The sequence below is a fragment of the Papio anubis genome, chromosome 2 (genome assembly GCF_008728515.1).
Source record: "Papio anubis isolate 15944 chromosome 2, Panubis1.0, whole genome shotgun sequence".
Classification (NCBI taxonomy): domain Eukaryota; kingdom Metazoa; phylum Chordata; class Mammalia; order Primates; family Cercopithecidae; genus Papio; species Papio anubis.
The window spans coordinates 191,508,328-191,522,523 of record NC_044977.1 but is presented as its reverse complement, the minus strand read 5'-3'; the positions used below and the strand labels follow the sequence as shown (position 1 = coordinate 191,522,523).

At 47.8% G+C, this 14,196-nt stretch overlaps 1 protein-coding gene across 3 annotated transcripts in view; it reads right to left on the bottom strand.

Annotated features, from left to right (window-relative positions):
• The window catches only part of BDH1 (3-hydroxybutyrate dehydrogenase 1), a 61,666-nt gene that overhangs the window by 26,096 nt on the left and 21,374 nt on the right, over positions 1–14,196 (bottom strand). For all 3 annotated transcript variants that reach the window (XM_031663909.1, XM_031663910.1, XM_031663908.1), the window contains exon 2: positions 9,026–9,151. In XM_031663909.1, the coding sequence (XP_031519769.1) occupies positions 9,026–9,108 (83 nt within the window). In that variant the 5' untranslated portion in view covers positions 9,109–9,151. The remainder of the gene's footprint in view (positions 1–9,025; positions 9,152–14,196) is intronic.

Below are 14,196 nucleotides of genomic sequence, written 5' to 3'. Positions count from 1 at the left end.
CAGCATTTAAATCTGATACAAGCAGCCGGGAATGGTGGGTCATGCCTGTAATCCCAGAACTTTGGGAGGCCGAGGCGGGTGGATCACCTGAGGTCAGGAGTTCGAGACCAGCCTGGCCAACATGGTGAAACCCTGACTCTACTAAAAATACAAAAAACCAGCCGGGCATGGTGGTGGTGGGGGGTGCCTGTAATCCCAGTTCCTCGGGAGGCTGAGGCAGGAGAATCGCTTGAACCCAGAAGGCGGAGGTCAAAGTGAGCCGAAATCACACCATCGCACTACAGCCTGGGCAACAAGAGTGAAACTGTCTCAAAAAAAGCCAACCAAACAAAAACAAAACAAAAAACAAATCCTATACATGCTTTGTTACGTGTAACATGTTTGTTACACCTATTTCTCTCTTTTTTTTGAGCAACTACAAATGGTATTGTTTTGTTTTATTTTATTTTATTTTATTTTTTGAGACAGGGTCTCACTCTGTTGCCTAGGCTGGAGTGCAGTAGCGTGATCTCAGCTCACTGCAACCTCTGCCTGCCACATTCAAGCAATCTTCCCACCCCAGCCTCCCCAGTAGCTGGGACCACAGGCATGCACCATCATGCTCAGCTAATTTTTGTATTTTTTGCAGAGACAGGGTCTCACCATGTTGCCCAGGTTGATCTTGAACTCCTGGACTCAAGTGATCCTCCCACCTCATCCTCCCAAAGTGCTGGGATTATAGGCAGGAACTTCCACATCCGGCCGAAATGGTATTGTTTTAAAATTTGATATCCATATGTTCATTGCCAGTATACAGAAATGCAATTGATTTTTGTGTGTTATCTTGTATCCTGTAACCCTGCTAAACTTACTTATTAGTTCTGAGAGAGTTTTTTGTGGGTGTCTTGGGATCTTCTATGTACACGATCATGTAATCTGCAAATAGTGACTCTTATTCCTTCTTTTCCAATCTATATGACTTTTATTTCCATTTCTTACCTTATTGCACTGGCTAGAAATTACAGCATTATGTTGGATAAGTGGTGAGACTAATATCCTTGGTTTGTTTCCCATCTTAGGGGCAAAGCATTCAGTCTCACCCTTAAGTATGTTAGCTGAGGGCTTATGGTGTATACCCTGTATCAAGTTCAGGAAATTTCCCCTCTACGTCTATTTTTCCTGAGATTTTAAAAATCATAAATGTGTGCTAAATTTTGCATTTTCTGCATTGATAGAGAGCATCATGTAAGTTTTCTTCTTTTAGTTCATTAATTTGGTGAATGAGATTAATTTTCAAATAACGAACCATCCTTATATCCCTGGAACAAACCCACGTGTTCTGTCTTACTAGGCTGGTCATTTGGCTAGAGAGAGCAAATTTTTGGGGGGGCTTTTTGCATCTGAGTTTACCAGCATTTCTGGGTTGCCGGCTTCTTCAACTCCAAATCTGGGACATAAGAAACAAAAAGAAAACCTAGAGAACTCATCACTGTGTTGTTTCTTGGGTCCTGAGGTCCTTAGCTGGTCTGTCTTCTTCTCTCTGCCTTTTAAGAGGCGTTTTATATATTACATATTTACTAAATTATTTATAGTTTATGTAATATCCAGGGTTTTTAGTTGTACTTAACAGAAAGAATAGAGAAAAGTACATCTACTCCATCTTCCCAGAAGCAGAGGTCCTGTTAGTTTTTAAATGAATATTAACCCAGTAATGACAAGTGGAGGAGGGAGTGGTGAATGAGCAGGTGGTAATGGGGGAAAAGAGATGGGAGATAGACTTACCGTTTCTGTATGCCATTTTACGGCATTCAAATTTTGTTTTTTGTTTTGTTTTGCTTTGTTTTTGAGACAGAGTTTCACTCTTGTTGCCTAGGCTGGAGTGCAGTGGCACGATCTTAGCTCACTGCAACTCTGCCTCCCAGGTTCAAGCAATTCTCCTGCCTCAGCCTCTTGAGTATCTGGGACTACAGGCTTGAGCCACCACGCCCGGCCAATTTTTGTATTTTCAGTAGAGACAGGGTTTCATCATATTGGCCAGGCTGGTCTCGAACTCCTGACCTCAAGTGATTCGTCTGCCTCGGTCTCCCAAAGTGCGGGATTACAGGCGTGAGCTCCCCGCACCCGGCCTGCCATTCAAATTTTGTACCATGTGAATATATTACCTATTCAACATATTAAGCTTTTAAAAAAATTATTAAAATATGTTCTTAAAGAACGTTAAATTCACTAGACTGAAATGAGGGTTCTCTAGGAAAACCCGCCAAGGTAACCCCTTGTCCTTTTGCTCTGCCACAGAGGAGTCTCTTTGGAGTTTAAGTCTGAGTGTGGATGGCCTTGAGTGAGCAGGATAGTGTGGTCAGTACACCTGACGCTCGTGAATGACTCCATCCAAAGAGCATCACTGCTTTCCCACGACCCCCAGTGTGGCTCTGCAGAAAGAATGAGAAGCTGTCATTGAAACCGCCATTGCAAAAAACTGAGACAGTGAAAGAGAGCGACCTAACCAGCTCCATCTTACTTCTAACCTCCAAGCTGTCCTTGTTCATTCCAAGCTAGCTGTGGGCTGAGCTAGCTTTGGGAGGAACTTAGTTTATAGTTTATAGTTTTATTTTTTTGAGATGGAGTTTCACTCTTGTCACCCAGGATAGAGTGCAGTAGTACGATCTTGGCTCGCTGCAACCTCCATCTCCTGGGTTCAAGCGATTCTCCTGCTTCAGCTTCCCAAGTAGTTGGGATTACAGGCACTTGCCACCACGCCCAGCTAATTTTTGTATTTTCAGTAGAGACGGGGTTTTGCCATGTTGGCCAGGCTGGTCTCGAATTCCTGACCTCAGGTGATCTGCCCACCTCAGCCTTCCAAAGTGTTGAGATTACAGGCGTGAGCCACTGCGCCCAGCCTATAGTTTACAGTTTAAAACAAAGATGGCAGCCCTTTCCCAAAACAAACCTCCTTCTTGCCTGGGGATTAGACTGTTTTTGTAGGACTAACAAATTAGGCACAAGATTAGAAATTATAAACTATAATTTACAGTCATGCAGCTGGAAGCTACAAGATTCTGACCCTCCCTAAACTGCTCCTAAGGTCAGTGCTTGAGATATTTTGCAGACCCTGCCCTTGATGGGTCAGCTGGCACCACCCGGATGGATAAACTGGCTCATCTGATCTTGTGGCCCCGACCCAGGAACTGACTCAGCGCAAGAGGACAGCTCCAATTTCCCATGATTGCGTCTCCAGCCCAACCAATCAACTCCTCTCGCTGGCCTTCTCCCACCCACCAAATTATCCTTAAAAACTCTCAATTCCTGAATGCTTGGAGAGACTGAGTTGAGTAATAATAAAACTCTGGTCTCTTGCACAGCCGCCTCTGCGTGAATTACTCTTCGTCTATTGCAATTCCTCTGTCTTGATAAACCAGTTCTGTCTAGGCAGCGAGCAAGGTGAACCCATTGGGCAGTTACATCCCTAGTGGAACTAGATGATTTATTCCTGTCTCCTTAGGCCACCCCCTTAGAACTTTTTCTTTCCTTCTTTCTTTCTTTTTTTTTTAAGACAGCGTCTCATTCTTTCACCCAGACTGGAGGGCTGTGGTGCAACCTCAGTTCACTGCAACCTCTGCCTCCCGGGTTCAATCGATTCTCGTGCCTCTGGCTCCCAAGTAGCTGGGATTATAGGCATGTGCCACCATGCCCTGTTAATATTTGTGTTTTTAGTAGAGACAGGGTTTCACCATGTTGGCCAGGCTGGTCTTGAACTCTTGGCCTCAAGTGATCCACCTGCCTTGGCCTCTCAAAGTGCTGGGATTACAGGTGTGAGCCACCATGCCCAACCCACCTGACATTTTTTAAAGTAACAAAAAGTTCGTGGCCGGGAGCAGTGGCTCATGGCCTGTTAAAAAGCAAACTCCCAGGCCCCTCCCATTGACATTCTGATTGTAGGAAGGGGCAGCCCCAGAAATCTGTGTGTGTCATTCACCTCAGGGGATTCCAGTACAAAAGGTCCTGGGTGAAGAACTGGTTCATCTAGGTTCAGAGCAGTTGTTCTCTGGGCCCCTGTTTATCAGAATCACTTGGAAATGTGATCATGGTTGTGTGGTTATATTAATAAAATGAGCTCTTATCATTTAGAGATAAATACTAAAATATTTGCAAATGAAATACCGCGTCCAGAAATTGCTTCGAAAAAAATCTAGTATGGGGAGGGGGAGGAAAATGGAGACGCAGCTGAAACAAGATTGGTCATGTGCTGATAATTATGGAAACCCAGGTGATAGGTACTCCAGGGATTAATATACCGCTTTCCACTTTTGCATTTGTTCGAGATTCTCCATAGAATGATTTTTTTTTAATCACAGGGAAGTTCTTTAAAGTATTCTTTTGCCCAGCGTCACTCCTGACCCAGGGATGAGGCACAGATACTTTTCCCTCACTGTTCTCTAGGTGAGTCTAACCCACAACCAAAGTTCAATACCACTGCCCTACAGAAAAAGAAAAAAAAATAGGCCTATCCCCAGACGGTTCCCCTTTGAGCCTCTTGACTGCCAAAGCCCCAATATCCCTATGTGAACAGCTGGAGGCCACAGCCCAGCTGAGCTGTGACAGACACTGCTCTTTGCCTGCCAGCATCCATTCTTCTCATCTGCCTCACTAACCAACATTTGGATTCTGTCCGGGACAGCAGCGTGCCCAACTCTTTCCAGACCACCACCCACTTGGTGGTCACGTGACCTGCCTCTGGCCAATAGGGTGCAAGCAGAGGTCGACCATGATTGCTGAGTTTTGCTTTCCCGATGCAGGTGCGTTGCTTCTTCCTGCCTGGACTGAGGCTGGAGGTGGAGGACTATCACAGTATCCTGGGATCCTGAGCTGCCTTCAGAATAACACAGCAGAAAAAAACGAGGAGCCTGGGCTCCCCAAGGCCACAATGGCCCTGGACTTCTAGGGGTTCCTGCTACTCCTAGTGTGAAGCAATCCCACCAGATACACTGGTCTCCCAGGGCTAAGAATGCCCATGAGGCGTTAGGCCCAAAACCAGCACATAAAATACTGTGTATTTCCCTGGAGGGTCTCCTCTGCCCAGGAGGGTCCTGCAGTGACAGCAAGCTGCTGGCCAACCAAGCCACTAACACCAACAGTTACGCCGGTCTCGGTCTCCCGGGAGGCACAAGTTAAGCTCAAGATGGTCAGCACACTTTCTTTCTTTCTCTTTTTTTTTGGGACGGAGTTTTGCCCTTGTTGCCCAGGCTGGAGTATGATGGTGCGATCTCGGCTCACTGCAACCTCTTCCTCCCGGGTTCAGGCGATTCTCCTGCCTCAGCCTCCCGAGTAGCTGGGATTACAGGCATGTACAACCACACCCGGCTAATTCTGTATTTTTATTAGAGACGGGGTTTCTCTATATTTGACAGGTTGGTCTCGAATTCCCGACCTCAGGTGATTCACCTGCCTCAGCCTCCCAAAGTGCTGGGATTACAGGCGTGAGCCACCGTACCCTGCCGGTCAACACACTTTCTGAAGGGAGAACCCAAAGGGGTGGCTGTGAGATTCAAAAGATGAGAGCTTCCTGATTTTTGCCCTAACCCAGGAACAGAATTAGAGAGGGAGGAAGAGGTGCAGTCTGGCACCTCCCCAAGGCCCTGTGGAAGAGCCTGCTGTCCTCAGAGCCCTGGCCGTCCAGGCTGCATTTGAGAGTGCTCCCTATGCTGGCCAGGGCTTTCATTCTGGCTTCTCTATCTTACCAGTGTGTGTGCCTATACCTTTTATTGTCCCCATCAGGAATCAGCAACAATAACCAGTAACCCAGCTTTCCGCTGAGAGGAGCCATGAGTCCATTCGAATCTAACAAGACGGGGCTTAGGAGGAACACAGGTCAGTGGCACAGGTGCAGCTCGGGAGAAATATGGCCTCGCAGCAGCATCTGTGAAAAAAATTTAGCCTGTTTGACCATGAATCACACATGTGATGTGGCAGCCAAAAGAAGCTATGTGAGCCTGGGCTGGACAGGAAAGAAACAGGATAGGGGAGGCAAGAGCCCTTCTCTCCTCTGCCCAGGTCAGGCCACCCTGGGAGCATCATGCGCTGCACCTGGCCTGGGAGCTGAGCACTGGTGACCAAAGTCCAGGAGGCAGGTCCCAGATGTGAGGGTAAGGCACCTGCCCCAGGGATGCCAGAGTCTTCTGGCAAAGCTGGAAATCTGAGAAATCTGAAATCGGAGGGCCGTGGGGAGCCAGTAAGCACAGCAGGTTGTCAGGTGTTGGGGTTGGGGGCCTTACCCAGCCACTCCTGGGAAGGTTTTCATCTGGACGGAGCCATGTGTACTGGGTGACGCCTACTCTGGGCATGTCAACAGTGGTGGTGTTTTGTTCAGGCACCACATCTTAAGAAGCAGCACAGGCAAAGTGCAGATCATTCAGGAGGCAGTCCTGGATGATAGTGGGCAAACCATGAGAGATAAACAAGGAAAAACCACATAGGGGGAAAAAGAGTAGGTGAGTGGGTGGGTACTGAGGGGGCACAGTGCCCTGGGGAGAAGGGAATAACTCGCTCAGTGTGAATGCAGGGGCAGACCCGAGAACAAGGAGTGGCATTAACAGGAGAAAAGATTTCTGCTCAATAAGGACTGCATGAAAGAGATGTCCAAACATAGGAGGCCTGCTGTGAGAGGTACTAACCTCTCCATCACTGGACATATTCAAATAGAGGCTATAAGGTCACTTGTTAAGGATGCTATCAGCAAGATTATGAGGCCCTTTCCAACTGAGATTCAAGCAAAATGATCAGGCCAAAGGTTTTCCCCACCACTGAGACGTCCTGTGGGATCCTAGGCATGGTAATTACCCACCATGCCAGCCTCCTTTTGCACCTGGGTCCCCCTCCACGCTGCCCACGCCTTCACCCTGTGACATTGACTCTACTCTGACTCAGCTCTGCGGCTGTCCACCCACCGCCCAGGCCAACCTAACCTAACCCCTCAACCTAACCAAGTTACTTCTCAGTCCATCCACAAGATTCCGAATTCCCTTTGACAACCTTTCTTTCCCCTCAAGTGAGCCAGGAGCTTGACTAATGCCTCACTTTCCTTAAATTTGAGAACAAAACCTTTGTAAAAGTATTTTAACTTCCTGTGGGATTATTTTCTCCTCTGTAAAAAACACACCAGAAATCTCTAAAAGCCATCATGGAGACAGATCTTGCCATTTTTATTAATCACTCACTGAAAAAACAATTGCAGCAAGTCACCTTCTTTCAAAAGCCCTTCAACAAAGCCAAGCTCCGTCCCTGCTCTGATGGCAGGGGCCTCCTGCCACCTGTGCCAGCGGAGTATTCTAAACTCTTCTCACGCGGGGTCCTCAGGTAGGTGGAGCCCCAACTCCAAGCCATGCCTCTGTATCTCTCAGAAATAAATTCAAGCAAATGCTGCTAAAAGCCGGGCCGGGCGCAGTGAATCCCAGCACTTTGGGAGGCTGAGGCAGGAGGATCACTTGAAGTCAGGAGTTCGAGACCAGCCTGGCCAATATGGCAAAACCCCGTCTCTACTAAAAATGCAAAAAATTATCTGGGCATGATGGCATATGCCTGTAGTCCCAGCTACTCGGGAGGCTGAGGCGGGAGAATTGCTTGAACCCGGAAGGGAGAGGTTGCTCTGAGCCAAGAGGTTGCCACATTTCCTGGGCAACAGAGGCTCAGTCTAAATGCATGTTCTTCTAAACATATTATTGGCCTAGAAAATATCAGTGTTCTAGCTCCTGGGACTTTGAATTTAACCTAACCTTCAATTTCACTCCCCTCAAATATAACAGAAAGAAAAAGGCATTTCTTGTTTTTTCCTTGCTCAGACTGCAAAAGAGTCAACTGTGGCAGCAGAGCCCACTGAATGCCCTGGGAAAAGGCAATTCCAGAAGCTCTCAAAGAAGAACAGCTGCTTGTCTAATTTGTACTTACATAAAGCTGCCTCAAAATCACACACATGATTCAGTGAAGTCTTGGGACATTTCAGTTAACTGATTTCATGCATAAATTTTTAAAAGAACAGTTATCCAGGTGGCTAAAGTGATGAGCCACATAAAATAATGTACCTCCTGGCACGATGGGCTGAGAAAAGCACCACTTCACTGCCGCGGGCTTCTTGCCACACGAACCCAAACTGAGAGACATTGTACAACATAACCAGCCAGAGTGTCAAGGTCTTGAGCGAAAAAGACTGAGGACCTGTCCCCGGTAGGAAGAAACTAAAAACACATAACACTTCCGTGCCATGTGAGACGCGGGATTCGATCCTGGACCAGAAAAAGGTCCGTCAGCCGCTGTTTGGCGACACTGGAATGAGGTCTGCAGACTAGTTAATAGTATTCTATCAATGGTAATTTCCTGATTTTGATCATTGCAGTATGGTTTTGTAAGATGTTAACATTTAGGGAAGTTAGCTGAAGGGGATCCAGAAACCCTTTCCAACAATTTTTGCAACTTTTGTGTAAGTCTAAAGTTATTTCAAAATAAAAAGAGTTTTAAGAAGTGGTTATGGCCGGGCACGGTGGCTCATGCCTGGAATCCTAGCACTTTGGGAGGCCGAGGCGGGTGGATAGGAGGCCGAGGCGGGTGGATCACCTGAGGTCAGGAGTTCAAGACCAGCCTGGCCAACCTGATGAAACCCCATCTCTACTAAAAATATAAAAATTAGCTGGGCGTGGTGGCGGGCACCTGTAATCTCAGCTACTCAGGAGAATGAGTTGGGAGAACCACTTGAACCCAGGAGGCGGAGGTTGCAGTGAGCCAAGATAGCGCCATTACACTCCAGCCTGGCGACACAGTGAGACTCCGTCAAAAAAAAAAAAAAAAAAAAAAGCGGTTATAAAAGATATTCTTCTTTGCCCTGTGTGCCCTGGGAATATGTCTTCCTAGGACACCTCTGAGTTTCCTCTGCTGGGAGACATAGGTATTGAGAGACATCTTTGAGAATCAGGCCTCATTACTGCCTATGCCGTCCATGTGTGAAAAGCTCTGCTTGCCCAGAAAGTCACCCTCAAAGCCACCACCACTTCTAGTTGCTTACCTTGCTCCATTTTCTCTATCACAGGCACTTAGGGTTTTTCCTGGGAGCCGTGACAGGGGTCTGGAGAGGCGGGTGGCCAGCATGGTAGCAACAGGTGGTAGAATGGCCCAGTTCCTCCCAGTGGTTCTGAAACACAAACGCACCCTCAGCATTACTTTGTTGCCTTCAGGCCTTTAATCAGGAGTAGTCATGTTTCTTTCAGGTTGTGAAAGTCAAACTGGGCTGCATCTGTTCCACCCAGCTCCAGTCCTGGTACCAGGCAGTCTTCTCTGGGTCCTCTCTCAAGCTGCAGCCCCATGATAGAAAGAGTCAGGAGCCAGGGTGCCTGGAAGCCTGGGTTCTGGCTCTAGCTGTGCCACCGAACGCACTGGGCAACCCTGGGCAAGTCATCACCCATTCATAACGTGAGCAGGGTGGCCCCATCAGTGATCCTCAAACTCCCAACCGCTGGGAGACTCGGGGACCCAACCCCTCAGGGATTCTGACAACCGCTGGGAGACTCGGGGACCCACCCCCCAGGGATTCTGACTCAGTAAATCCTATTCCTCTAACCTGCTGAAACACCCACCTGTGGTGCCCACCTGCCCCTGCAGGCAGCTTGGCCCCATGCCACATAGCATCTGACTCAGCTGTCCACCTCTTTCCCCCATCCCAACAAACAAGGGGGCTCTGGCTCTGAGGCTGAATTAATCAGTAATTCATTATAGCACGGAGTTTGGAGCTGCCAAATAAGAGACTCTTGTAATTGACAGACACACACACACACACACACACCCCCTCCGCGTCCCTCCCCATTTGAGGTTAAAGCAACCTTATTGCAACAAGAATCTCTTAGTAACACCTTAAGGCTACTGGGCGCCAGGACTCTTCAGCGTTATTGACTGCTGATCAGCACGGGCATGCGTTGCCCTCCGATTCTGTTAACAGTGATTCCTCCAGGCCTAAGGGAAGGCAGGCGGCCTGCTGAATGGGTTCTAGCCTCTCCTCTGCCTACCTGGCTGTAGTCTGTCATACAGTTCCCGGGAACAAGGTACTGCCTGGGAGGCTCCTCCCCTGCCTGTTGGCTGCTACCCCAAACCTGACTGACAGCCAGCCCCCTGGGGCCAGAGGTCAGCAGTGTTGACTAAGCAACCACTGCCATGCGCCCTGTTGGAGGGAGGTTTAATTTGTTTAATCCTCAGGAAAGGAAAGCAGGCAGGAATCTCTCTGGTGTTATCTTTCCAAAACTACAGTAAACTCTCGCTTGTACTCCTGCCCCTATTTGCCACACCCCATTCTCAGCACAGCAGCCCAGAAACCTATTTAACTCCAGTGAAGCTATGCGACTTACGTGTTTAAAGAACTTTCCATGCCCACTGGGGCTGGCCTCTCCCTCCCTGGAGGCCCCTAGCTCACCGGGCCACCCTCCTCTTTGTTCACTGTGCTGTAGCCAGCACTGACTCTGAGAGCTCCTCGCCTACGCTAGAGTGTTCCTGCCTCAGAGTCCTGGGTCCTCCTCTGCCTTCATCCTGGGTCCTCCTCTGCCCTCATCCTGGATGCTGAGTCCTCTGACTCCCTCACTAAAGTGGCTCCCATTCAACACACAGGTTGCTCTCTGTAAAATCACTCTCATAGCAGCTACCTTAATCCAAAATTACCTTGTTTATTTACTTTATCTTCCTCTACCAGATCATAAGTTCAGTGACACCAGGAACCCTGTCCACCTGGTTCACCACCAAATCCTCAGTGCCTAGAACGAGCTTGACGCAGAGGAGGCACTCTGAGGCCCTGGGGAGTGGATGGGAGCTGAGTGAGTTCCCGCAGGGCAGTCTGGGGGTGGAAAGTTGGCCTGTGGCCACAAAATAAGTTTCCATGGAAAGTTCCTTGCAGAGAACAGCAGAATGGAGCCCAGACTGACTTTTTATAGTTTTATGGAAGGCACAGGCCCGTGCTGGCTAAAACTTTTTAATGAGGAAACCCCTCCTGCCATCAAAGTACTGACAGGCTGGCTGAGCACACACATCTCTACCTCCTCCCTCCAAGACCCAGGACCAGAGTCTGAGGTCACCATCACTGGGAGACTTCCCATCCAGTCATCTATAATTAAAGTCCTTTCCACCCCTTAGCTCAATGCCTGTGGCAGAAAATGCTTTAATATGATCTCCAAATAGACAGCTGCTTTCCATTTTGTTTTCCTTGAAGTCAGCAATATCTAAAAGTACTAAAGTCAAAATAGTTAAAAGTGCATAAAAGCTGAGTCCCTTGGACAATGCACTGTTCTCGATGTGGTCTGCTGCGTGCGTGTTTCTGAAACATGCAGCTATTTCCACTGCAGGGCTCCCAGGACTGCAGGGTTGCTGTCTGCCACCTTCATGTTTTGTGCCAGGCCTTATTCTCTGTAAATAATAAGTTCTCAAACTTCACACACCATTCTCTTGCCTTTTAGTTTGGGAACAGAAATGGCTGTGGGAGGCGGATGCTCAGTCTCCTCAGCCTTGAAAGTCAGGTAATTAGTTGCCCGGAGGTGACTGAGCACAGGGGGCTTGACTCCCAGGCACCAAACTCATAAGATACTGTCACAAAATCAAAATGCTCACATAGCAACCTGGAATCTTGGAGACATTTTTCTATTGCTAGAAGCACTTGGGCCTTCTCTCAAGGGCCCTCTCCACCGTCAAGGAACTCATGGAAAGCACTCCTACTCCAGAAAAGAAGAAAACAGTGCGTGCGTCCTTGCCTCACTGCTGGGCTTGCTGTGTTCCATTCTGACATGACTATCTTGCAGAGGTCATGGCTGGGGCTTTCCTGTGAGGCAGCAGCAGGGGCTCCCCTCAAAGGGGCAGGCACTCCCAGTGCTAACATTCTCAACAGAGGCAGGGCGTCCGCAGCAAACAGGGTCACAGGAGGCAGGAAAGAGAACTCAGGTGTTTCTGGACATGAGGCCTACATGGGCCCTTGGCACTCCCAAGTGGGAGGGGAAGGTCCTGCCCCTGAGGAGGGCAAGCTGGGTTGAGGCAGGGTTTAGGCTCCAATGCAGAGAACCCACACTGAGGAGCTTCAGACCAGCCAGTTTCTGTGTCAGGTTCCCAAATCCTACAACTGGCAGCCTACCTAAACATGTTCTACTTGGCTGATTTGTTTGGCCAGCCTGATGTTTTAAAAAACAGTGTAACTAGGCAGCTAAGCTATGCTCGAACTCAATACAAACAGTTTGTACTTACTACGTTAAAACTATCCATGTCATCTTTGTTAATTGCCTGGACACTATGGGCATTTGAGTTTTGAGATTCCTGACCATATATATATATATATATGCACTATAATCAAAGAATTGTATTTTTATATACATATGTATTTATATGATATATAAATATATATGTTTGGCCATTCCTCTTCTGAACAGTTCGTAGAGTCTTGCTTGAAAGTTCCAGCCCAGCTCAGCTATACGTGGGAGCTTCCTTGAGGTCATGCCAAAGGGAAACCTGACAAGTTTTCAAGCCCTCATTCAAAAAGACACCTAAGACTCCTCAGAGAAGCACCATTCTGAAACAAAAGTCAGAAATAATTACACAGGAACTCAAGTGATATGGTAGACAATGTTCTCACCACCACTGTATCATACACGCAGACGTGACACTCACATAGCTTGTTTCACAGGGGCCTTCAATAAAAGCCAAGGGTCTAACATTAGGCACACCCACTGCAGACACCTTGACTGTCCTGAGAGACATTCCAGGCACCAGATTAGGCTTGTTCTCCTCCGATAACACACCACAAATACAGTCTCTGCAGTGACTACCTTTCCAGGGTCTGTCCTGCTCACCTGATGCCCCTCCTCTCAGACCTGCCCCTCCCCCATAGGATTTGGCCTCTGCAGCTGCAGAGACCGCGCTTTGGTCATGGAGGACTGAGCCAGGAAGAGACATCAGACCTAAGGTGAACACATTGTTCTGTCCCCTGGCACCGTGAGAGAATGCGAACCATGCTCTGCGGCGCAGGGCCATGCCATGGGGTTGCTGGAGGATGGCAGCTATACTCCACTGGGCCCTGAAGCCACAAAGAGAGGGAGAAAGCCAATCCGCAGGGGGTGGGGGGTAAGAGCCTCATGCAGAAGGCAGCAGGGGCGGAGGTGGACGGAGGGAGAAAAGCAACAGCAGCCGCCGCCGCTGCCCTCCTGCCCCCCAGCTCTGGAAGCCGGGCTGTGCCTTTACAGTCTCTGTGTAATGTAAGTCAGCTGAAGGTTTCTGCTACTTGCCGCCAAATCAATAGCAGCTAAAACACACTGAAGGCAGAACATTATTATCTGTAACTTTTTATTTTTGTGGGTACATCGTAGTTGCATATATCTATGGGGTACATGAGCTATTTTGATACAGGCATACAATCGCCTCAGGGAAAACGGGGTATCCACCCCCTCAAGCATTTATCCTTTGCGTTACAAACAATCCAATTATACTTTTAGTTATTTTTATATGTGTAATTAAATTAGTATTGACTGTAGTCACTCTGTTATGCTCACAAATACTAGTTCTTATTCATGCTTTTTAACTTTTTTGTACCCATTGACCATCTCATCTTCTCACAGACCCTCACTACCCGTCCTAGCCTCTGGTAACCATCATTCTACTATATCGCCATGAGTTTAACTGTTTTAATTTTTAGCTCCTACAAATAAGTGAGAACATGCAAAGCTTGTCTTTCTGTGCCTGGCTTATTTCACTTAACATAATGACCTCCAGTTCCATCCATATTGTTGCAAATGACAGGATCTCATTCTTTTTTGCTGGCTGAATAGTACTCCATTGTGTATAGGCACCACATTTGCTTTATCCATTTATCTGTTGATGGACAGTTAGGCTGCTTCCAAATCTTAGCTATTGTCAAAAGTGCTGGAACCAACATGGGAGTGCAGATATCTCTTCCATATACTGATTTCCTTCCTTTTGGGTATATACCTAGCAGTGGTACTGCTGGATCCTATAGTAGCTCTATTTTTCATTTTTGGAGGAACCTCCAAACTATTCTCTGTTGTGGTTGTACTAATTTACATTCCCACCAACAACGTATGAGGTGTATTCATTTTGAGTTTGGACCTCTATTCTGAGAATGCCTCATTTATAATGACCTTATAATGACAACAGGAACATGTGCTTCCCCCATTCCACTCCTCTTCTGTCCTTCCCCAAGACATA